The 21,940-nt window shown below is 53.4% G+C and overlaps 8 protein-coding genes across 8 annotated transcripts; 4 read left to right on the top strand and 4 right to left on the bottom strand.

Annotated features, from left to right (window-relative positions):
• Positions 1 to 137: 137 nt before the first annotated feature.
• On the top strand, positions 138 to 2,214 carry J4E93_000846 (uncharacterized protein; the record flags this gene model as incomplete). Its single annotated transcript, XM_049338803.1, has 2 exons — positions 138 to 174; positions 293 to 2,214. 2 exons carry the CDS (start codon positions 138 to 140, stop codon positions 2,212 to 2,214), a joined length of 1,959 nt encoding a protein of 652 aa, XP_049204688.1.
• Positions 2,215 to 2,632: 418 nt separating this feature from the next.
• On the bottom strand, positions 2,633 to 3,829 carry J4E93_000845 (uncharacterized protein; the record flags this gene model as incomplete). The annotated part of the gene is made up of 5 exons (XM_049338802.1): positions 2,633 to 2,666; positions 2,718 to 3,307; positions 3,368 to 3,524; positions 3,572 to 3,707; positions 3,811 to 3,829. The coding sequence occupies 5 exons, from the start codon at positions 3,827 to 3,829 to the stop codon at positions 2,633 to 2,635; spliced, it is 936 nt and encodes a 311-aa protein (XP_049204687.1).
• A 352-nt stretch (positions 3,830 to 4,181) lies between these two features.
• On the top strand, positions 4,182 to 7,175 carry J4E93_000844 (uncharacterized protein; the record flags this gene model as incomplete). The annotated part of the gene is made up of 1 exon (XM_049338801.1): positions 4,182 to 7,175. One exon carries the CDS (start codon positions 4,182 to 4,184, stop codon positions 7,173 to 7,175), a length of 2,994 nt encoding a protein of 997 aa, XP_049204686.1.
• Positions 7,176 to 9,651: 2,476 nt separating this feature from the next.
• Positions 9,652 to 12,026, top strand: J4E93_000843 (uncharacterized protein; the record flags this gene model as incomplete). Its single annotated transcript, XM_049338800.1, has 2 exons — positions 9,652 to 10,873; positions 10,927 to 12,026. The coding sequence occupies 2 exons, from the start codon at positions 9,652 to 9,654 to the stop codon at positions 12,024 to 12,026; spliced, it is 2,322 nt and encodes a 773-aa protein (XP_049204685.1).
• Positions 12,027 to 12,900: 874 nt separating this feature from the next.
• Positions 12,901 to 14,447, top strand: J4E93_000842 (uncharacterized protein; the record flags this gene model as incomplete). Its single annotated transcript, XM_049338799.1, has 2 exons — positions 12,901 to 13,017; positions 13,110 to 14,447. 2 exons carry the CDS (start codon positions 12,901 to 12,903, stop codon positions 14,445 to 14,447), a joined length of 1,455 nt encoding a protein of 484 aa, XP_049204684.1.
• A 1,552-nt stretch (positions 14,448 to 15,999) lies between these two features.
• On the bottom strand, positions 16,000 to 17,469 carry J4E93_000841 (uncharacterized protein; the record flags this gene model as incomplete). Its single annotated transcript, XM_049338798.1, has 1 exon — positions 16,000 to 17,469. The coding sequence occupies one exon, from the start codon at positions 17,467 to 17,469 to the stop codon at positions 16,000 to 16,002; it is 1,470 nt and encodes a 489-aa protein (XP_049204683.1).
• Positions 17,470 to 18,323: 854 nt separating this feature from the next.
• On the bottom strand, positions 18,324 to 19,352 carry J4E93_000840 (uncharacterized protein; the record flags this gene model as incomplete). Its single annotated transcript, XM_049338797.1, has 2 exons — positions 18,324 to 19,010; positions 19,062 to 19,352. The coding sequence occupies 2 exons, from the start codon at positions 19,350 to 19,352 to the stop codon at positions 18,324 to 18,326; spliced, it is 978 nt and encodes a 325-aa protein (XP_049204682.1).
• Positions 19,353 to 20,062: 710 nt separating this feature from the next.
• Positions 20,063 to 21,721, bottom strand: J4E93_000839 (uncharacterized protein; the record flags this gene model as incomplete). The annotated part of the gene is made up of 3 exons (XM_049338796.1): positions 20,063 to 20,136; positions 20,186 to 21,068; positions 21,119 to 21,721. 3 exons carry the CDS (start codon positions 21,719 to 21,721, stop codon positions 20,063 to 20,065), a joined length of 1,560 nt encoding a protein of 519 aa, XP_049204681.1.
• Positions 21,722 to 21,940: the final 219 nt, after the last annotated feature.

The following is a 21,940-nucleotide window of genomic DNA, read 5'->3' as shown; positions in this document are numbered from 1 at the left end:
AATCCCTGCGCTACTTCCGTGACTTGGTGCTGTCGCTGCTTTTCTAATCTACATCTGCGATTGTCGCGACGCTGTTGTGACATCACGTAACAACCCACCGCCAACGCACACGATTACCCGTTTGAGCAGGCGCAACGATGGCGGGGAGAGGAAATGCAAAGACTATCGCGAATGGTAAGTTCCCAAGTTCCGTCGGGCGAGTATGATGTAGCGATCGCTACTTCCTGAAGTAGTCACCAACCCTGGGATGACCCGCGTACAACATACGATCTCTATACTGATCGAATCCCAGAGCGCGCAGCCCGAATTAAAGCTACCAAACAGCGCGTCTTCATCTCCGGACTAAAGGGCGATCACACGCTCGAAACAGGCGTCGCGTACCACTACCGAGGCCACTTCATCTACGCCTATCCTGTCGGTAACCCGATCGAGCCAGTGCCCTTCTCAACCAAGAAGGGCATCAACATCGTAGGAGTCGTTACAGATCAAGCACCAATCTACGATTCCAAGGAACCGGGTCTGGTTCTTGAAAGCACTGTTGCTGCTTTGCAGAGGTCTTGTGTCCACCAGTGGGAATGGCAGAAGGAGCAGGAGGAGATCAAGAAGCAAGAGACGAAGAAGGCGCTGGAAGAGGAGAAAGCTGGAGAGAAGAAGAATAAGGAAAGCAAGGTCGAGACTGAGACTGTAAAAGGCGGCGCAAAGGACATTGACGCTGCTGCGACTCCCAAGGCAAGCGCGCGGGATCCTTTACCCAGTCAGGTCCCTTCAGGTGTCCCGTCCTTCACGACACTGCTAGTACCCTCGCAAGTATCTTCAAACCTCGGCTCACGACCCAACTCTCGCTCTCGACCAACACCATCTCACCGTACCTCATCCTCTTCAACTAACGTCCCACGCATCGGCACCGTCGAAGCTCCTCCCACCACTAGCGACTCTTCACAAAGCTTATTCCCAGCAACAAGCTACACACCGCACGACCGCGGCCACTACCTCGCCTACTCCGCACCCGGCTCCCGCAACGCCTCCGTAGACAACACACCCTTCGTCTCACGCCCCGTATCGCCAACACACCAGCATGGTCTCAGCGTCCGCAGTGGTCATGGCCTTACCTCACTCCGACCCATAGCGAGCACCTCACGTTTGAACCAGCTACTAGCCGCAGAAGGGATCCGGCGATCATTGAGCCCCCTCGCAGATGTTGCCGAAGCTGTAAGTGGAAGTGCGCCTCATCACGCTCCACAATGGCAAGAAGAAGATATGGTAGCCAACCTCTCCGTGTCACAAGGCTGGATGGATCCCTCAGACATTTCCGCCTTCGTAGAAACTGTTTCACGTCGGCCTACTCCTTCGCCATCTCGACTCTCGTCACGCTCGCACACACCGAGTAGGTTTCGGAGTTGCAGTCCACGGGATATTTCGCCTGATGAGGGTGGTGGAAGTGGTTTGTATCTTCATGGTCTGGGTCATCCGGATGTGATTCGTGAGTCCAGGGCTCAGACTAGAGAGAATAGTCCGTTTCGCGGGGCGAATTATCAGACCAAGGAGAGTGCGGTGTATTTGAGGGGGTTGGCGCAGAGGGATTATGAGACGGGTGATACGGGATATGAGTTGAATGCTCCTGCTAGACAGGAGGGTGGTGGACATCCTGCGAGCAGTCTTCAGTCATCGAGGGCGCAGACTCCCATCGGACAGGCACCCGTCGGTTTACGTGGCGGCTCCGGTCAGCAGCGCGACACCACACCCGCATTCACTTTTCCACTCGCCCATGCACCAGATACGTCCTCTTTTCCAGCGTTCATCGACCCCGTCCCGTCTCCCAGCTACATCGTCCAGGCCGAGAAGAAACCGCTAAACACCGGTCGACCACGCGCCGCTTCAAAAGCTCTAAACGAAGCCTACAACGCCGCGAACCCATCTTCAACACCTCGGCCTATCTTCTCGTTCCTCTCACCTGACGAGCAGACGGAAGGCAACAACACCGGTGTCGATGTCGGTCGTGGTGCCGATACCGAGAACGCAATCTTCACCGCCCGTTGTCCAATCCACTCTGAGTCGTGCAACGGCCAGGATGTAGTGCATACATACATAACGGAGCGTGCTAGGAATGGCGCCGGCTTCAAAGACTTGTTTCCGACGATTGAGTGTGAGGATGGGAGGGTCATGGTGGATTGGGCGAGGATGAAGGATGAGGAGATGGAGAAGCTGAGGGCGTGATCGAAGTTGACTCCGGAGTTGAGTCGACTCAAGACGGGTACGTTGAAGTGGCGAGGGAACGGGATGATGTGGTAATGGAATGGAACACATGTGGAAGGGAAAACACATTGTACGATACATACACACGACACACGAGCGAGATGAAAACTGGATAAGTAACAGGTCATGTACGGACCTCAATTCAGTATAGAAATACAGCAAAGAAACAGACACCGACAACGTGAGGAAAGAAAGAACAACCATTGTGATGCCAACCCAACGAAACGGCCTGCTGGAACTTTTCCTTCCTCATAAACACGACGCTCTCCTGGGTATCTCTACTGTTTCAACAATACTCCCCCGTGACACCCCGCTAACGCCTCGATACGGACTGACAAGATTGTTCGGTAACGCGTGCTGCTCTTCGTGCGAGAGGAATTTACTCGTCGGCTGCGACAGCCTTCTTGCGGCCCCTATACACAATTAGTCATGAACATACTGGTGTCTCGTTCGATGAAACGTACCTCTTCTGGGGGACTTTCTTAGGCGCGGGAGCTTCCTCCTCGACGTCGCTGCCGGCCTCAGGCTCGACCTTGGCGGCTGCGGCCTTCTTGCCCCGGGCCTTCTTGGGTGCCGGGGCATCCTCAATCATATCCTCATCTTCGTCTACCGGCTCTTGCTTGGGCGCAGCCTTCTTGCCGCGAGCCTTCTTGGGGGCAGGGGCCTCATCCTCGCTGTCGTTGTACTTGGGAGCGGTCTTGGTCCTGCCGCTGGCACGAGCCTTCTTGGCCGGAGGAGCTGCCTCTTCCTCGCCGCCGTCTTCTTCCTCAGCGACCTCTTTCTTGGCTGGCCGACCACGCTTCTTCGGGGCGGGAGCTGGCGCATCCTCCTCCTCTTCATCCTTCACCTTCTTGGCTTTGGGACCGCGCTTCTTCGGGGCTGGCGCAGGCGCGTCCTCCTCGTCTTCGTCTTTGACGGCGTTCTTCTTGCCCTTGGCTGCGGGCTTCTTCTTAGGTTTCTCGTCCGCTTCATCGCCGTCCTCGTCGTCAGCCTTCTTGGCTTTCTTCGCTCGAGGCTTCTTAGCGCCTGGTCGGTTATATTCAACATCCTCAGGCTGATGATGTCAGTAAAGCTGAGTCTGAGTAGTTCGTTGAGATGGTGTCAAGATACTTACATGAGTGCAGTCTGCATCTGGGATGTGGCCGTTCTCTAGCGCGAACTTGACCGACTCCTGGAACTCTGCAGGCAACTCGTCGTAGCCGTCGACCATGTCAGTGTCGCCTCCAGATACCTCGATCAGGTTCTCCATTTGCTTGGGGGTAACGCATCCCCTGGGCACATCAGCAAATATTTTAACAGAGACCACATAAATCCTTACCAATGGCGGTATTGCCAGCTGACATGCTCATGGATGGTGACCTGAACTGCAAAGCGGAACTGGCCCTTGGTGATCTTTGAGCCAGCGTCTTTGCATTCCTTGACTTGACAGCCGGCGCGGTTGTTAGGGGAAACCTCTGGTGTATGGTTAGTGTCGTCCTGATTGGCGTAGAACCGTATATTTTTCATGAAATAGCTAGATGGTTGGCTGCATAGGACTTGGGTTCATTCAGTACTTACCGACGCGATAGACACCCATAGTCGCGGTATGTCAGTGTGCTGTGTGGTTGGTAGAGGTTGAGCTGCAATAATTTGCGAACACGCGCGAAAGTAGTCGCTTATATATGCGAACGTCTTAGGCTGCGACGGTCAATGTGTCCAGTCTTGGTTCAACTGCTGGAAATGTCGCGAAATGTTTGCGCGGGTCGACGCGTGAGGTCACCGGGGGGGCGCTAGTGGCAGGCAGCCTGGAGCTCGGGCGCTGATCCCTGTCCGTCACTTTAGCGCGTCTCGGATCTGGAGAGTGCAGTTCGTCATGATCCCAGTCAGAAAAAGTCAAGACATGCCGCTGGCACGAGCATTCACCCTCACCCCTCGCCCGCCACCCCTCAATGAGCGCTGCGCATACATGTTTTCGCAGCGCCCTCTCACAGGCTTTCCGTCCGAACCCTCGTGGAATCGCTGCCCCCTGTTCCGTCGCCGCCTTCCTCGTTCCCGCCCTCGGTAGACGCTCCAAGCGCACCTTCACATCTGGGAAACGCTGCCCCGCAGACGCTCAGTCACAAACCCAGCTTTCGACACAGGATGGAGAAGATGTGATTGTCCCAGTATATCCACCCAAGCCCAAGGAACGCATCCACTCATGCATACCCTACCCACCTCGAGAGGTCCGTGATGATGTCAACACATGGCTTGCTGCCATCGAGCCATTCCTTCCGAACTACTTGCGGCAAGAGACCAATGAGGACCCGGAGAAGCCTATAACGTCACTCGACCTCGCCCTTTTCATCAACAAGGCCCAGGATGCCTCTGTGGACGTTCTGAGCTACCTTGGCTTGGAGGCGGGGAAATGGCCAACGGTCATCTGGATGGTCAGGAAGCTCACGGAGGATGGGAAACGCTCGGATGACCTTAATGAACACCTCGAGCAGTATGCAAACGCTGTCTTGCAAGTTGAAGAGCACCGATCTATCAAAGAACTGACTGAAGGTCCTATGCGCCTCCAACGAACCTTTCCGAATCGCAAGCTGCAGCGTACCCTAGACGATGCAACATCCGCTCCAGAGTCGATCCGATATCCGCATGTTCCCGTCAAGCGAGCCCTTGGACAATTGTGGAGGAGCCTAGGGCACATGATATTGACAGCTGCGGAACAAGACCGTGGCGGCCAGGAGACTATCATGCCGCGTGTCTTGGAGATGATTGCCTACCTGCACCATCTGGGTTTCATGCCTGACTCAGTCTACACATATCGAAATCCTCTGGACAAGGATGCACTCCAACAACCTCCGACCCTTCACATGCTTTCGTCCAAGATCTTGACAGCCCTGTCTGACGCCACCTGGAATGCTCACGAAGCTTCCGTCAAAACTGCCACGAATCGCGCAAATGCCCACTACTTCCTTGGTCATGAGATACCTGGGTCCCGTTACAAGGTTCAGGTCACAGAGGTGGCTCCGGAGCTTTGGCTAGAGCTTTGCTTGTGGTCATGTTTACACGGGGGCTGGACACTCGATGGTGCTTATATCCTGGAGAAAATGGCAGCCAAGCAAGGGGACCACAGCTGGGCGCTTATCAGCTGGAGGGAGATCATGGAAGCAGAGCAACAGAAAACACCAGCACCAACAAGTCCGTGGAACTTGGTTCCGATGAGCGGGAATGCTTTGCCACGTGCAGAAGATCGCGCCCGAACCCGAAGAACTATAAGCAGCGAAGTCGTTACAGCTTTTGTCGATGGGCTTGTCAACCATATGCGACTGGGAGTTGGAGCTCGTGGTGCTACACCAGAGAGCCTAGTCGCTTCTATCAAGACCTTGAAGGACTTCTTAGACAGAAACAACCTAAGTCTCGGTTCCTCAGCTTGGGATTCCATCATGGCCCGGCTTATTGAGTCTGGCGGCTTCGTACCAGAGAAGCGACCAGAGCTGCTCTTGCGCATCTTTGAGCTGGCTCCAGGGTTTGGCACTGAGGTAGGCGCTGCCAACGCGTCTGCTTCGTCAAGTACCGAAGTACCCTACTTTTTTGAGCCAACCACTATTCCACTCAGCATGTTGCATCGGGCCATGCGTGCTTTCATTAATAACGGTGACATTCAGGGAGCATTGACAACGTTGTCCATGCTTCAACAACATACAGATGACAACAAACAAAAGTCTGTACAGGAGTTCTTCGAGATCCTTCGGAATAGTCCGCAGCTACGACAAGACGAGCCGTTCACAAGCCATCTTCCGCCGGTTGAGTTCCCAGCTTTCGAGAATAAGATCCCTGTACCTCTCCTCGCGCGGTTGCTGGATCTGGTTACCGAGTCGAAGATGTACGACGTGGGCCGTTGGTTGCTGTTTTCTGATGATCTGGACGGTCCCATTATCGGTCGCGAGTTGCACAGTCATCGCGAGATGTCCGCATCCGTTGTTCGCTTTGGCACAATGGCTGGAGAGAACGATCTCGTCTTGGACGTGGTCAAAAGCGCTGGAACTTGGAACGAGAAGCACCAGCAGCAGCGTATGCCGGCAGAAATCTTGATAGCCTTGCTGTGCTCTCAGATCAAGCTTCAGAACTGGGAAACCATCAGGGGCATGCAGAAGTATGTGGAAGAGGCATCTACGTTCAGGCCGCGACCTATCATCATCTCAAGCTTTGCTGCAGAACTCCTTCGAACCTCAAATGGTCCCCACGAAGCAAAGATACGTGCTCAGGACTGCTTCACTGGACTGCTCTTTGCATGGGAACAGATGATACTCAGCAACATCCGCGAGGAACTGTACTGCACACTGTCCATACTGTCAACTGTAGATGATGAGTGGAAAGAGTACTGCGCCCGGTTCCTCTCATTCTCATCCCGTCAAGCGGTCAATCTTTCCACAGATGACTTCAACCGCGTACTAAGCGGTGTGCTCGACGGATACGGTAGTGCCAAGGGCAAAGAGATCGTCGAGATATGGTGTCACCAGTCACGCAAGAATTTTGAGCCCTACAGAGCCCCTGGTGGATTACCCACAATGCCACAATATCGCGTCACCAAGAGCAAAGAATACGAAGATCGACCAGAAGACATTGAGATTGTCCAGGATAGTGGCGCCACACTCATCTTACGGGGGCGAATCCACCCTAACCGACAGACGATCTGGGCCATCATTCGGAAGGTCCAAAACGAGGTGGAGCTCGAGGAAAGACGTGGCAAGGGATTATCTGAGGCCACGCGTGCAGAATGGCGCGATACGCTCAGGTGGGCTGCGCAGATGCTCTACAGTCTGGGCTTTGATCACGAAGATATTATTCGTGGTCTAGGCATTCTCGCACCGCTTGCCAAGCTTGAGGCTCTTGCCTCGCCTAGAGATATCTTCAACATCGAAGGCGCCGAGCCGACACTGGGGGAGAATGCGTGAGCTGCTTACTGCCGCATTGACCAATCGCAACTGCATCGTAACCGGCTCACTTGTCCTTTCAGGGACAGAGAGCAGCTGAACGTTTGAAGTCCGCTATTTCGGCCACTTGCATATAGCCTACCGACCTCTTGTACATACATACATTTGCGTAATGCTACCTCGAAGAAGAATGGGCCCGAAGATGATGACATCTAAAAGTATGGGGACCCCCTGTTGAGTTTACCCCATTGAAGAAAGTGAAGATATGTTGCGCGTGATCCAGATTTTCCGTCCAGAAACCCTGAGTGTGTTCGTCGCTTCTAGGCTCCACCGGTACTCCACCCTGTACCAAGCAAAGCCATGTCAACGGCGGCTCGGCCAGACCGACCTTTGGGCATCTGCTGGTTTGACCGACAACGTTGCAGTCAACAACCCAACAAAAGGAAATGTTGTCGTTTGATAACGGGCCATTCTGCACCTACGAAAATCGATTAGATGGTGTGCAGCTGCAAGACCGCTCTGGGGTATACTTGGGTGGTTAGACCAATGAAAAACCTGCTTTGCAAGTATGTACTCCGTATGTATGTGTCCGCGGGCCAATGAGGAGCGCCCGACAGCCAATAGAAGTATATGCACATATGACATGTTGAAGATCGTGCAGTAAGCTCGAGAAAGAAAGTCTAGGGTGGGTGGGGGAGACGGCGGGGAGGAGGTGTGGAGGCGGTGGAAGTCTCTTCTCTACATCTCTTCTGTATTCGGGCGTAAGCTCACGGTAGAACTTGGGCGTACCCAAATGTATGTACATGAAGTTTGACATATTATGTAATGGTCGTAATTATTGTCATCCGCAACAACACGGCGCAGTTTTGACACCTTCAAAGTTCGGATATGTGTGGATGCCTCCTAACGAAATACTTGCTCTTCAGGTACATGCGCGGACGCCCAATAGCCAATGAAGAGCATATGCACATGTGACTTGTCGAAGATCTGGGTATTGAATCCTAGCTCCGGGCTCGAAGAAACTCGACCCAACCGGAACGCAGTGGATCGGCCCACCAATGCACCCCGAGCAAGGTAAAGCTCAGCCTCAAAAAAAAAGTTGACGCAAAAGTTGACGCAAGGTGTCCAAAACAAACAAAGCGGTTGAGCGGAGAAGGCTCCATAGTCATTGCACGGAAGAGCAAGATCAGAGCCAGGTAATTAATTCACATGTGCGATACACAGCCGAGTGTCTCAGGCACAGAGACCTGCATTGTGACAAGCAGGAGCGGCCCGCAAGTTGCTGTACCTTTACTGTTTGAGGCGCCGGCTACGTTTGCACCTCTTCACCGCTTCTTTGCCAGCGGGCGCCAACGTCAATACCAGCCCAGTGCGTATCGATATGGGTGCATCTGGAGGGGCACAATGCCGGGCGACGTCAAGCGTACTCCAGTTTTGGCAGATCACGATCGCATCGCGAGGTCGGGGTCGCGTAGGCGCAAATTTCGAGTTGATGGGTTTGCTAGGGCGGATATTAAAGATGACGATGTAAGGAGAGGACGGGCAGCGGTAATCTACTCTCTGCGTCGTGCTGTTCGTCGCAGCATGTGCAAACCCGGGGCCTGCGTCTTACAGCCAACCAATAGGCTGAAGCCGTTACCGTGTATTAGCCCCGTGTTGCCTCGTCGCTGCACGCACTGCGCACGTCCAAGTTAGTTTCAGTGGGGTTAGTTCGGCGAGAAACCAAAATTTCCTGGTGAGGGGCACGCGACAGGCGTTGGAGGACTGCGTTAGAGAGGCAATTGAAGAAGAAATTACGAAATACGTTGCGCTAGATGTACAGAGCACCATGTCTTTGGCTGACTTGCATATCGCGTCGTGGTCGTTCATTGGTGCTGGATATGGAGTCATCGCTGCGAGAGGAACTAGACGCTCGGACTACGATTCTACGCTAGTGCCGAGCTAAAAGTTTAACATATTCTCTCTGCCCTCGCCCGCGTTCTCTCTCCACACCAGCCCAAAGACGTCAAAGTCACACAGAAACATACCAGAAACACCCAATAACCACATTCATACCCCTAACATCGTCGAGACAATGCCGCAGGCACTCGCTGAGCTCTAAACTCCTGGTGCAGCCCGCCCATGGGCTGCATCAGCCCGACAGCTCACGGAATTTCAACCTCTACGACGATACCAATACTACGACTGCGTGCAGTATCCCCTGCGCAATCTCGTCTCAACCAATTGGCAATCGTCTGGCCTGCGCCACAAAACACCACCATTGTCATTTCTACTTGCTCAACGCTTGAAGATCGACGAAACACCAAGGGCTCAGCATAGTTCGCCAGCCCTTCCCCTCAGTACACCAAAGATCCAGCCGACGAACGCTATCACCCTTCACGATTCCATATTCCGACCGACCACTCACTCCGACACCACCCCGATCTTGAACCATCACCCGCGACCCTTCACCACGCCTCCATCACTACAAAGACGAACTTCAAAGACATAAACGACCATGGCTCACCATACGCACGCTCGGTCGCCTACTCTCGGTGGACATAACAACCAAGACCGCAAACTCGTACACGAGACCACTGCAAACACCCACGGCAGTGACAAGCGCTCTGCCTCGCCAGACACAGTCACAGGCAACACACCCCGTACTCTAGGACACGGCGGTGACCAGTCAGCTACCGAAGGTGCCGCGGAAGAAGACGACGAAGAAGAAGACAGTAGCACTGCCAAAGACATCGAGCTCGACGACGAGACGGATGCAGATGTGCCGGCCATGCCCTACAGCTATCGTAGGGGAGGCAAGGGCAAGGGAAAGCGCCCTTCTATCCGCGTCGAGCCTGCAGATGACGACGAGTCTCACGCTGAAGACGATGAGAACGAGACAGTGCTCATGCCCAACAAGCACCCGGTAAACCAGCTACTAATGAGTAACAAGAAGCGCACCTTTAGCAATCTCTCAAGCACATCAGTGCTGTTTGGTGACGATTCCACAGACCAAGAGTCGTTTCCCCGTCGCAAGCTGGCTAGGAAACTAAGCGCCGCCTCTAGCATACCGCTGTTGACCTACAAAGAGGACGACGAACCCAAAGTAAGCTATGAAAACGCTATTGAGAGCGACGATGAAGACTACAGCGGCGTCAATCTCGTCCCTGACGATGATGAGTCCGACATGGAGATGATGGAGCAACAAGAAGAGAGCTACATCCTCCAAGAAGAACAACAAGCTACTACCCTTCTCAATGAGTATCGTGATGCTCGACGACTCAGTCTTGAGAGTTGTTTGAGCGACAACATCTTCGATGTCACTGCCCCATTAGACGATACGTTCATGGCAGCTCTTCCCGACTATGGGTTCACTCCCTTCTTCGAGCCAGATGCTCTCCCTGCATCCCCTGTTCCTATGGCCAAGAGAAAGTTTTCAGACGGCTCAGCCAAGCGCGTCCGCTTTGACGATGACGTTCAGGTATCAGATAGTTCCAGTTCGGAATCTTCAGAACTCGACAGCAGTGTCTTCCCTGATCTCTTCATGGATCAAGATAAGATCCCTCCCAGTTTGCATCAACTTCTTGAGATGGACTACGATGATGACAACGGAGACATGGCTTCTCCGCAGTCCGACGCCTCGTTCTGGGACTTTGAGCAGGGCGAGTCGCGCATCACTCAAGTCGATAACTCGGAAGAATCCGATGGCGAGTCATCTGGCGAATCCAGTGGCTATGAGTGTATGGTAGTGCCCTATAATTGCTTTTACTCAATGACTAACGTTTCTTATCAGCTGACATTGGTGACACCACTGACGAAGAAGACTTTGGTACCGACATACTACCGCGCACTCCTAAGCACTCTGTTCTACAGCGACCGGCCTCAGCACCTGGCTCACGCGCTGCAACACCCAAGCCGTTTCAACGAAGCTCTCGTCCGATTGGCCGCCAAATTCCGCCGACTCGCGGCGTCTTCATCCACGACGAGTCTGACCAAGCCATTGCTGTCACTAACAGGTCGACCAAGGCTGTTGCATTCTACCGTCCACGCACGGTACTGATTCCGTGGATTCCTATGACCGATTACCAGAGTAGTACGAGCGGTACTGTCAACAACAGTCCTCGGAACTCCATTGCTCAGCTCAACGCCTCCGACAGCGAGAATAGCAATGAAGTCTTCAACAACAATATCAATACCGACATCATGCTTACTGGCATATTTGGGTCTGCTTCGGGCAACGACTTTGCTTTTGGAAACGAAAGCATTGGTCCCCCGGAGGCATTCTATCCCTTCGTAAGCATTTCTTCCAACGGTAACATGGGCCTCGTTGACGAAGATGAGGAGGGTTCTTCGAGTGATGAATACGATGAGGACCTCAACCTCGCCGACTTTTTGGAGATTGACACCGACGATACCGATGGAGATGAGTTCGACGATGAGTTCGACTTTGCTGATGTGCCGGCTACACCGGCAAGCTCTAGCATGCCACATCCTGGCTCCACCCCAGCGGCACCTTCCTCTGTCACGCCCAACGCACGCGCACGGGCTACATCAGACCTTATGCTTCAGCATTTCGACCGTGGCGTCGTTACCGCTTTCCGCAGCAACCAGAACCGTTATCGCGATGTTGCTTCTCTGCCATCGGATCCTGCGGCACGCGCCTCCGTTTCCCGCCCAGTTCGATCTGGCAAGTCCGCTGAGGCCCTGATAACTCCTCTACGAAAGCGCACTCGGTCAAACAGAGTAGCCAAATCGCCTTTGAAGAACGGCACGACTATGAACCGCAGCTCACCCCTCTCCGGTGTCACCAAGGCTACATCGCGGTTACAAAAGTCGGTCATGGGCTCTCCCACCAAACCCCATGGACCTCCTAAGATGGGTAAATTCTCTTGAGTGTGTCACCACTCCACAACCCGACGTGCGGAAGATCGGAAGATGGAACGACGAGTATATGGATGGAAGCATCAGTAGTCTTCCACGGGGATGTACCGACGACTTTACGATACCCACGACCTTTTGCCTTCTAGCTGTTTCAGCAGCTATGTTGTTATTACGCACGTTACATGCACTTGCATATTCTCAAAAGTCTTTGGATCTTTGTTAGACGGTCCCGGATAAAAGTTGAGCGAGGTGCCTGGCCTTAGAGCGGAACTTTCCATGCGGCAACGCGACGGCATCGTCCGGCTAGTGCAGCCTTATTTGCGTCTTCACGAGTTTCCTTTGTTTGGTCGGAGCGTTTTGGTCAAGTACACTGTGTTTTTACATCGATTTTCGCTATTCGTCTTGTTGCTTCCTTCAAATGAGCCAAAGGTTTTCTGGGATGATACCACGTGTTTTGCGAGTACGATCTGTATGGGTTCTGCTTCCTCTGGCGTTTGGGTTCACGGTTTGGCAGACTGTTGACCTAATGGCGTTGAGGTCGATAGATGGCTCACAGTCACATCGCATTCGGGTCTCTTATGTATTTGGATTTGAATCGGACGGATGTATCGTGTAGGATTATCGGCATGGCAAGGGTAGTTTTTTTGCTTAATTGAAATGTGTTCATCAACTTCATCGTGAACAAGCATGTGATCCGCACCAGTATTTGATGTGCCTCTAGATCTTCAAGCGACTCCCGGCTCCGTTACAGGTTCATCCTTCTGTTCCTGCATATGATGGCGCAATCATGGCGGGATGTCAGGATGCTGGCTGGGATGCTTAGCGTGGTGCGTCGTCTGTGCGCGCCCTACGTCACACGCCGGCCCAGCTCCTCCCGCATGTGAAGATGGACGCGCTCGACATGCCAACACCAAGCCATGTAGCCAGCCGTGCCCACAAGACTGCGATGGAGAAACTCAAGGATGACTTTCGCGAAGATAGGTCACTTCTTCAAATCGCAACTGTAAGACACCTCCGCTAGGAGCCGCGCAATCGCGTTCTGCTGCAGCGATTCCTGCACACCTGTATCCCACACGCATGCTCATCAGTACGTAGGACGCCATCCTTCTACCCCTCCGCATAGCAACGTCGCCAGCCCTACTGCGAACCTATCTCCGCACGGTTCTCCTCTTCATCACCTCGACTATCCTCTTCGCCTTCGCGGTCGTCGCATACTCGTCCTTCTACTACAACTACATACCCGTGCGCGGCATCTCCGTACCCGTATACCTACAATTCGACCACGGTCCGATAATACCCTACGCGAACGCGCAGTCAAATGGTGTACCGACTGGTAAGCCCGCTAAATGGCCGTATGGCCTCGCCAACATACCCGGCTTGGTGGACCGCCAGAAGTACGATGTCGTCGTCGAGATGGAAGTACCACGTAGCGATACAAATCTGAAAGCGGGGAACTGGATGGTGGGGTTGGAGTTCCGGGGTCCCACGACGATTGGCCAGGGTGTCAAGCATCTACTCGGTTGGGATGAAGAATGGAGCGTCGAAGACCACAGTCAAGGCGGTACACCCGGTGCTACGGCGGAGAAGGTCGTCACAGAAGGTGCCACAAGTGAAACACCTACCGTACTAGCCAGAAGTCGGAGACCTGTTCTCTTGACATACCGAAGCCGGATACTCGAGATTATCTACAGGCTCATGCGGCTGCCATTGTATCTTATCGGCTGGCACACAGAGTCCGAACATATCGAGATCAGCATGATGGAATCAGTCATGTTCGAACCGGGATATCGCAACATACCGTCGTCGCTCCGCTTAGAAATACGATCGAAGCTCCCTCTCGAGGTCTACCGCGCCAGCGTACGCATCAGCGCCAGATTGGAAGGGTTTCGCTGGCTAATGTACCGATACTGGCTCACCAGCGCCATAGTCGGCATCCTCACATTCTGGGGCATGGAAATGGCTGTCTTGCTGTTCACATGGGGTATCTTTACCCTGCTATTCAGCAGTCCCAGTCCCAACCCCCCATCCCAGGATAACGCGCACCAAGGGAAAATCAAGAAAGAAGAAGGCGAACCCTTCCCCAAACTCGAAAACGGAGACAACACAGAACCAGGTACACCATACAGCGACACTAGTCGTACTTTCCCTACTCTACCTTCCCAACAACCGCTCTCGTATAGCTCGCCCAGTCCGAAAGAAGAAGGGGGAGAGACTAGGCTGGAAGATATTCCTACGAGAGAGGAACAGGAGGCTGATGATGAAGAAGATGATGATTTTATTCTGGAAGAGCCCGTGCCGAGGGGTGTGGAGAGGGAGGCTGTGTTTACGGATTCGGGGATTGGGACGAGTTTGGAGAGTAGTGTTGAGAGGGAGTTGGCGAGGCGGAGGAGTGGGAGGGGGAGTGGTGGTGGGAAGGACAGGGACGGGGGTTAGTTGCCGATGGGGGGTAATGGTATTGGTGGTGGAAATGGCATTAGGAGGGTGAGGCAGTGTGGGGCTTGTGAGGCGAAGGACGTGAAGAAGATGCGGTGAGGGAAGTTTGTGTGCTGTGGTAGAGGTTGTGTTGTAGGTGATATATCCATTCCTCTGTATTCATGCTATCTCTGTTTCCTGGGTACCTCCGACTATTACCCATCCTTTTGCGTCAAGAACCTTGCCAGCTTCAGACAGATCCTTTCAACCCAGGGTTTTGCACCCCTCAGTCTCCCCTTCCTCTCCCTCCCCTAGATATGCGCTCCTCGTGGGACACAAAGCCCCTCTCAAGCGTCCTCATATACTGGCACAGTTCCCTCAGGACACATTGGTATCTATAGTCATGACCCGTTAGCCCAAATCCCCATATCGAAGACGAAAAAAGAAAAGTCAAAACTTACATATTGGTTATCGTTACACCGCGTCGCACACAGAAATCCCATTCCAAATTCCTCTGGCCAGCCTTTCCAGCACGGATCGCAGATGTTGATGCAGTCGTACTGGGAGCAGTAGGGTGTTGGCATGGAAAGTCTGGATGGTGGTTGTACTCGAGCTACGTCCTTGCGTTGATTGGGGATGGTGTGGTTCTGAGGGATACCATGTGGGGGGCTGGTGCCAATGGCGCAGAGGGGGAGCTTTGGGCTTGTTAGTATTGTTATTCTTCTTCTTTGGTTAAGGCTACTTACATCTTCATCCCCCTGGCACATCGCATCACACATCTCTGGACTAGACAAACAGGCGGATTTGCAGTTTACAAGCGAACACGGAGTGCCGGATATGCTGCTGGGTTGTAGTGGGTGGGCGGAGACAGTGAGGAGGGTGAGGAGGAGGGTGGAGATTGTGAGCTTCATCTTGGTGGTTGTTTGTGGGGTTGGTGGGTTGGTGAGGGTTTGTTGAATTCTTTTCGGAGAATTTGGAAGTTGGTCAAGTTAGTGAAGTCTGTGATGTTCGGTGTAAAAAGAAGAGAGAGATGCGTAGGTTTATATAGTTCCTCAGCAACTCAAAACCAATTTTTAATGTTCAGGAATGGGATAGAGTACTGTGCCGCTTAACTTTGGTTAGGTGAGTTGGCATCCTAGATCTTGCTATCACTTGCGACAAGAAGTTGTATAAATGCTCGCTCTATTGGTTGCGTTCTATGATAGACGCGTTCTGTGTGGTTGGAGAAAAGGGTGTGTGCTGAGGAAACCCGGTTCAGGTACCCGAACCAAACTTGGACCATAGTGAAGAATAACAACAACTACAACAGGGCCATCGAGCAGAGGAGGAAAGATCGGGAACCCTTGGTTCATAGACTTAAGAACAAGACTGTTGCAGCGGACTACACACGGGAAGTGTTGCTGTTGCAGATTTGAAAGGTTGAGAGCTTCATCCTAGTAGCGGGCGACGCAGTTTCTTCGTTGAACTCGATGTAGGAGTCCGGCTAGAGAATTCGATATATTACCAAAAGAAACGCTATATACAAAACCCTCACATCCAAAACCAACTACCCATCACAGTCCCAACCATCAGCCTAAAGCATCGGCCTCTCACTCGCCGGATCCTGCCCCTTCGCAAACTTCCTCTCAATCCTCTCCTTCCCCTTCTGCATATACCCCTCCACCTCCTCAAACCGAATCTGCGTCAAACCAGTCTTAACATCCATCTCACTCCTCTCAACCGACTTCGCCTTGATAAACACGCCATTACTGCCCATCTTCTTCCCTTCAACAACCTCTTTACAGAACTTAGCATACTCGCTAAAATGCACAGCACTACTCGGAACACTCTCGAGCAACATGGCGAAACAATGCGGCATAGCTTCGAAGTCGCGCCACACGACTGTTACACCCTGAGTGACGCAACGTTGCGCCATGACGGCATCTTCATCTCTGAGCATTTCTTCGCCGACGGAGAAGAATAGCGGGGGGCTTTTGCTCCAGTCTTTTGCGATGAGTGGGGAAACGAGCGGATGCATCAGCGCACTTGCTTCAGCGTAGAAATCTGCGCGTGGGGGATCCGCCGGCCACACGCCTTCGTCTTTGGGGAATTCTCTTGCGTCGGTTGAGCTGGGTGGGGGGAGGTAGTCGTATGTTATTGCGCCCTCGATAGAAGGTAGACTGCGCGTGATATCGAGCCAAGGAGACGCGAGGGCTACACCAGCCGGCAAGGGGATGTCTACTCGTTTGCCGTGGAAGTTGACGGTCGGGGTTTGGCCAGAGGGCGTGCTGCGGTGGATCTGAAGGAGGAGTTGGAGGAGCGCGGTGCAGCATGTTCCGCCTGCTGAGTCGCCTCCGAAGACGATTTCGCTGGCGGGGACGGGGTCGTGGAAGGAGCCTGGGGGTGGGTGCAGGAGGGAGAGGTATGCTGTGAAGCAATCTAGTAAAGCGGAGGGGAAGGGACCTTGCGGCGAAAGGCGGTATCGCACGGAGAAGACGCGGCCGCCTGTTTCTTTCGCGAGGCGACCCGTTAAAGGCCGTGATGTTGCTGGGTCAAGGAGGTACATTGCGCCGCCGTGGAAATAAAGGAGTGTGACTTTGCTCGTCGTTTCTTTCATGAGGTTCTCGTATTTATCTTTTTCGCTCATGTCAGCAGGTTCGGGTTCGTCGTCTTTTGCAGAGGCGCGGTAGCCGTCCCATTCTGCTTCTAGAGGTCGCTGCTCAGGCTTCGTCCATTGCTCTCCTCCGGTGCTCATGTCGTCGATGGCTTTGAACATTATTTGTCGGATGTCGTCTTCTTGTGGTACGTCTAGTTTGACTTTGCTAACCCAGATTTTACCCTTGACGCCTGGGTCTTTGCAGGTTAGACGCTGCAGCTTTGAGATGGGCGTTGGTGTTGAGTTGGGGCCCATCATGTCGCGGAGCATGTTCACTGTGATTTCCGTCTTCAGATCCCACTTTGAGCTTGTCGGTGACATGGATAGAGAGTGCCATAGTGCTGTTTTCAATAGGAAAGGTGTTTTGGGCAGGAGAAGCTTGAGCAAGGCTGAAGGTGAAGCGTCCATGTTGGCGATGTTCCGCGGAGGCGTTGACTCAGGCCCTAGGTCTCGATGACTGTGAATGTGATTGCAAATCACACTTTTACTCTTTTGGAGGTTGGAAAATTGGATTTTCGAGGCTGCCAGGCTATACTCGAGGTTAAAGGAGAGAAGGAAGTCACTTTAGTGGCAAACAGGTAGTCTTGACGTCGCGCTACTAGACCAACGCGGCATATAACGATGCCTCGGCACGAGTCATGATCTCATGCACGATATACGGTCTATACGCCCACGTGGGGGAATCTACGAAGACCCGCAAGCCGCAGCGATTGACGCTAACTGTCCTTCCAGAAGATCGATCTTTCTTTATGTCTTTGGTACGATAAGATGTTTATTGCATGTATGGAAGACGAGACCTTCACTACCACCCACCCGGACTCCATCGCCGGTGGTAATGCAAATGATCAATCACATGTCACAGCGTCTACACAGAGTCTTCAATCTTTGATCCATGATTGAGAAGACAAGTTGCGTTATTGTCTAATCATCAATAGTATTCAAGTACTATGCGCATACCTAGGTAGTAATAATGTGTTATGCGGGTTAGTGGTATCTTCCCATGTCGCCTTGTACCAACCAAACGCCTAATACCTCAATTTCCTAAACAGACGATACTGTAAGCCATATCCTTCTTCTTCGTCCTAAAACGTGGCTCGTGTCCATGGCAAACCATTCGCCAAGGAGCCAGCAGTCTCGTCGTCGATCATCGAATCACGACGAGAGCGTTGAGCTTCTAGGCCTGGCGATGGCGGTTTCCGATACTGGATCTTGAAGCCGGCGCGCTTGGCCAGGCTGATGATTCTCCGTCCTTGAAGTGTCTTCTAGCCATCCAATTCACCCTCTTCACTGCCCCGCTCCGTCGCGTTGCCATCGCCCGTGCCGTTGGCAGGAGGTTGGCTTTGGCTTGTCGCTTGTACGCCTTCCATACCGTCGGGCGTGTCCCCAAAGTCGATGCCGTCCTCTGGTGTCCGGAGCCCTGCGTACATGGAGGGTTCTCCATCTTTGTCTGGCGATTTCTCGTACAGATCCGCCATGAGGTTGCATGCTCTCCGGATGTCGCGCAACTGGACATGTTGTATCTCCCACCATGGCTTTCCGTCGTCGTCCCCTAGCTCTACCTCCGCCATACGCGCGCCGGCGTACAGCGATGCTGCGGCGATTGCTCGCGATGTGAACAATAGGCACATCTGTGTGGACGTCGAGTCGGAGAGGAAGGCCCAGGCTGAGTTGCGCAGCTTCTTGTTATGCTCGACACCGTAGTACTTCATCATGTCGTACATGGTCTTGTATGGTGATTCCACGTTGAGATCGAAGCACAAGGCCTCGAGTAGGACGTCTTCGCTGTACAGGATTGTGTCGCGCCATTTCCAAAAGTCTTTTGTTTGCTCGTCGACGAGCTTGTTGGGATCCTTGAGCGCGACCCGGACGCATGAAACAACGAGTTCCTTCATCTTGCGACAGTTTTCTTCAACTTTCGTCGCGAGGAATAACGCGGTTGCGGCGATTTGCTGGTAAAGTCAGACGCGTCCATATCGCATCTATCAGGAAGGGGGACTCACATAGTGGTGTAGTGGCTTATACCCCGGCCGCGGCTTCAAACTCATTCGCATCAGATAGCGATTGAAGAAGACGGCCGCTGTACTAAGCGTGGTTTGTGGTAATTTGAGCATCATGCCCACCTGCAATATGAACCCGACGCCCTTCCGCCGTAGTGTGCGCTCCTCCTCAGCGGGCATCCCGTCGCATATCGACGGCGCCAGTAGCAGTTCTTCTTCGGTGAAAATCCACTGCATCTCGGCTTCGATGACGGCCGGCGGTGGCGGTCTGGGGGGCTCACGCTGCGGCGCCATCGCGCTGCTGGCGGTCGATACCATCACCGAGGGTTGTAGCACTAGAGGTTGTGTTTCGATGCGCGATAGTGGTGGTACAGATGGCGCGCAAAGGATATGTTTCGATCCGGTATGGCGTCCCCGTCGTCGCTGATGGATATGTTAGACGGCAGTCGTAGGGTACGGTGAGAAGTTTTCAAGTGGCGTGAGGATTTGCGTGTGGGCGGGTGAAGAGTGAAAGGCGACAATAGCAGCGGTATTGTTCGTCAAGGCGCAGCCATTGAAGCTTGAGAGCTGCAAGGGCCAACGGCTCTCTTCCGCGGCGAGTGCAGGGATCACTTCCGTTAACCTCCACCACCCCAACGCCGAAGGCTAGCAGCACCACATTCGGCGACCCCAGAGCCGCGTCGTTCCTGAAAGCTTGTATACTGCTAAATAGTCTGGGCATGAAACGGATTGAGCATGTTTCAACCAAGAGAGACTCAAACGCTGTTTCGAACTGTCAAGTCGCACATGAAACTACTATCAAATGTCAACTGTGAGAGATCTATTGTACCTCGTTCTCTGTGTGAGAACGCCTTGACCGTTCCCAGTCGTGCCATGTTGATTTTAGGTACAATTAATATTACATAGGTGAGTCAACATAAGATAGAGATAGTTTGACCGCAACCCCAGAGGTCTATATCCAACCCGCCATACGCGCCGTGCAATGCTGGAAGTGTGCATCTTGCTCAAGATGAGTAGAACGCTTCGAATGTGTAGATGATACCGAAAACGAGAAAAGCAATCGCTCCACCAAGCGTGACTGTCACGAGTTAGCACTACGTCAAATAGGATGAATTGAATGTGCTTACCATTGCGCATGCTGATCTTTCCAGCAATGGCGCGGCCACCGATGACTGCGCCTGCAGTACACAGCCCGTGGCCAACTACAGCGCCGGCAGTGACATACCAGTAGTCAGATCCAGCAGCCATGGCAACAGTCGCAATTTGACTGCGGTCACCCCACTCTCCGAGGAAAGTCATAACAAATGTCTGTACCCACGCAGGGCTAAGGAGAAGGGAAAAGAGGTTGTTCACGGCGCCCAAAGTGCCGCTCATAGAGCCTCCGCGCGGTGAGGGCATTCGATCGGGCGAACTGGAAGGGCTGCGGGCGGGGGCAGGTAGGCGCGAGTTGGATCGAGAGCGTCGCACACCACGTCCAGACTCGAGGGCATACGGAGAGATGGAGGACTTCCGGCGGTTTTGGTGTCGGGCAAGCTGTTCCTTCTCTTCAAGTTCCTGCTCGACTTCAGCCATTTCCTCGCCCACGCCATCGTCTGGGCTCATAGCGAGACCCTCTCTTATGAGGTTGACACCGAAGACGAGGAAAAGAGCAGCCGCAGCGAAGTGTGTGAAGCGTTCCGAGAGGAGCGCGGGGACGGCGTGGCCCATGACAGCAGAAAGAATTGTCATGACGACCAGAGCGGAGTAGGCGGCAGAGAAGACGAGGAGTCGAGGGTGTCGCATAGCCATGAGCGCCGCAACGAGGAATGTTTTGTCCCCAATTTCCGAGACGATAATCATGGTGAAAGCGAGTATGAAGGAATGGAAAGGTTGTACGGCGCCGGCGTCAACATCGTCGAGTGTCGAAGAGGGTGTCTTGGGTGGTGAAGTGTCTAGGGGATCTTTGGTAGAGACAGAGCCTGGAACAGGAAGAGGGTTGTCGTGGAGGGAGTCGGGAAGGTCGGTGGGTTTCTATAGCGCAATTAATACAGTATTATCAGCTTGAAAGTATCGCGGCTCACCTCAAGTCCGCCAGCACCGAGCACACGAGTGGTGCTTGCAGTCTCTACAGCGTCTCCGCTCAATTGCTTCTGGTCGGCAGGATGGGCGGGAGCCTCCTTTGGCGACTCGGGAACCTGTTCCATTTTCTCCCCCGTTTTCTCCTCGTGTGCCAGTCGCTCCTTGTCCTTTGCCGACACTCCACCCTCGGTGCCTGTGCTGCCAGTGGCCGGTTTCCGTGCCGGGTCCTGCATGACGCTCTTGTCGCCATCCTTGACGTCGTCTACAAGAACAGTCTCCGTAGAAGCGCCAGGCTTCTTTGCCGCCCCGAGATCTTCTACAACGTTGGGAGCCTTCTTCCCTTTGTATTTTGGATCGTCGTCCACGTATGGCCCGGCGTGGGGCTTGCCGTCTAGCCCATCGACGGGCGCATCCTTCGTTCCTTTGGGAACCGCGGTCGGGGCGAGTGAGGCATCAGGCGAGTAGGTGGCTTGGGTGTAGGCTGGCACAACGGCCCGCGCGACGGGCTTGTCGTCTGATGTGTCTGCGGCAATGGATGTGGCGAGAACTCGTAAAGCGGGTAGGAGGAGAAGCAAAGTGTGCGGCCGTGGCTGTCGTAACCTCATGATGAATGCGATTCGAAGGGAAGCAGGGGTGCGGTGCGGCGAAGGCAAGAAACGTCAGCGGTAAAGGGAAGCGCCCAGAGAATATCCAAGGGCTGCAAAGAGTGACGAGAATAGAAGAAGTTGTTGTGAAGGAAACGTGGATGTTTCGCCAAGTTTTATTGAACAGAACGGTGTAGGGGTCACTCTGATGTTGAGGCGTGTAAAGCAAGTCGAAGACGA

This window comes from Alternaria ventricosa (assembly GCF_023758065.1).
Source record: "Alternaria ventricosa strain BMP 2768 chromosome Unknown scaffold_1, whole genome shotgun sequence".
In the NCBI taxonomy this organism is placed as follows: Eukaryota; Fungi; Ascomycota; class Dothideomycetes; order Pleosporales; family Pleosporaceae; genus Alternaria; species Alternaria ventricosa.
The sequence above is the reverse complement of the archived record's forward strand: the minus strand, read 5'-3'. Positions and strand labels throughout refer to the sequence as shown.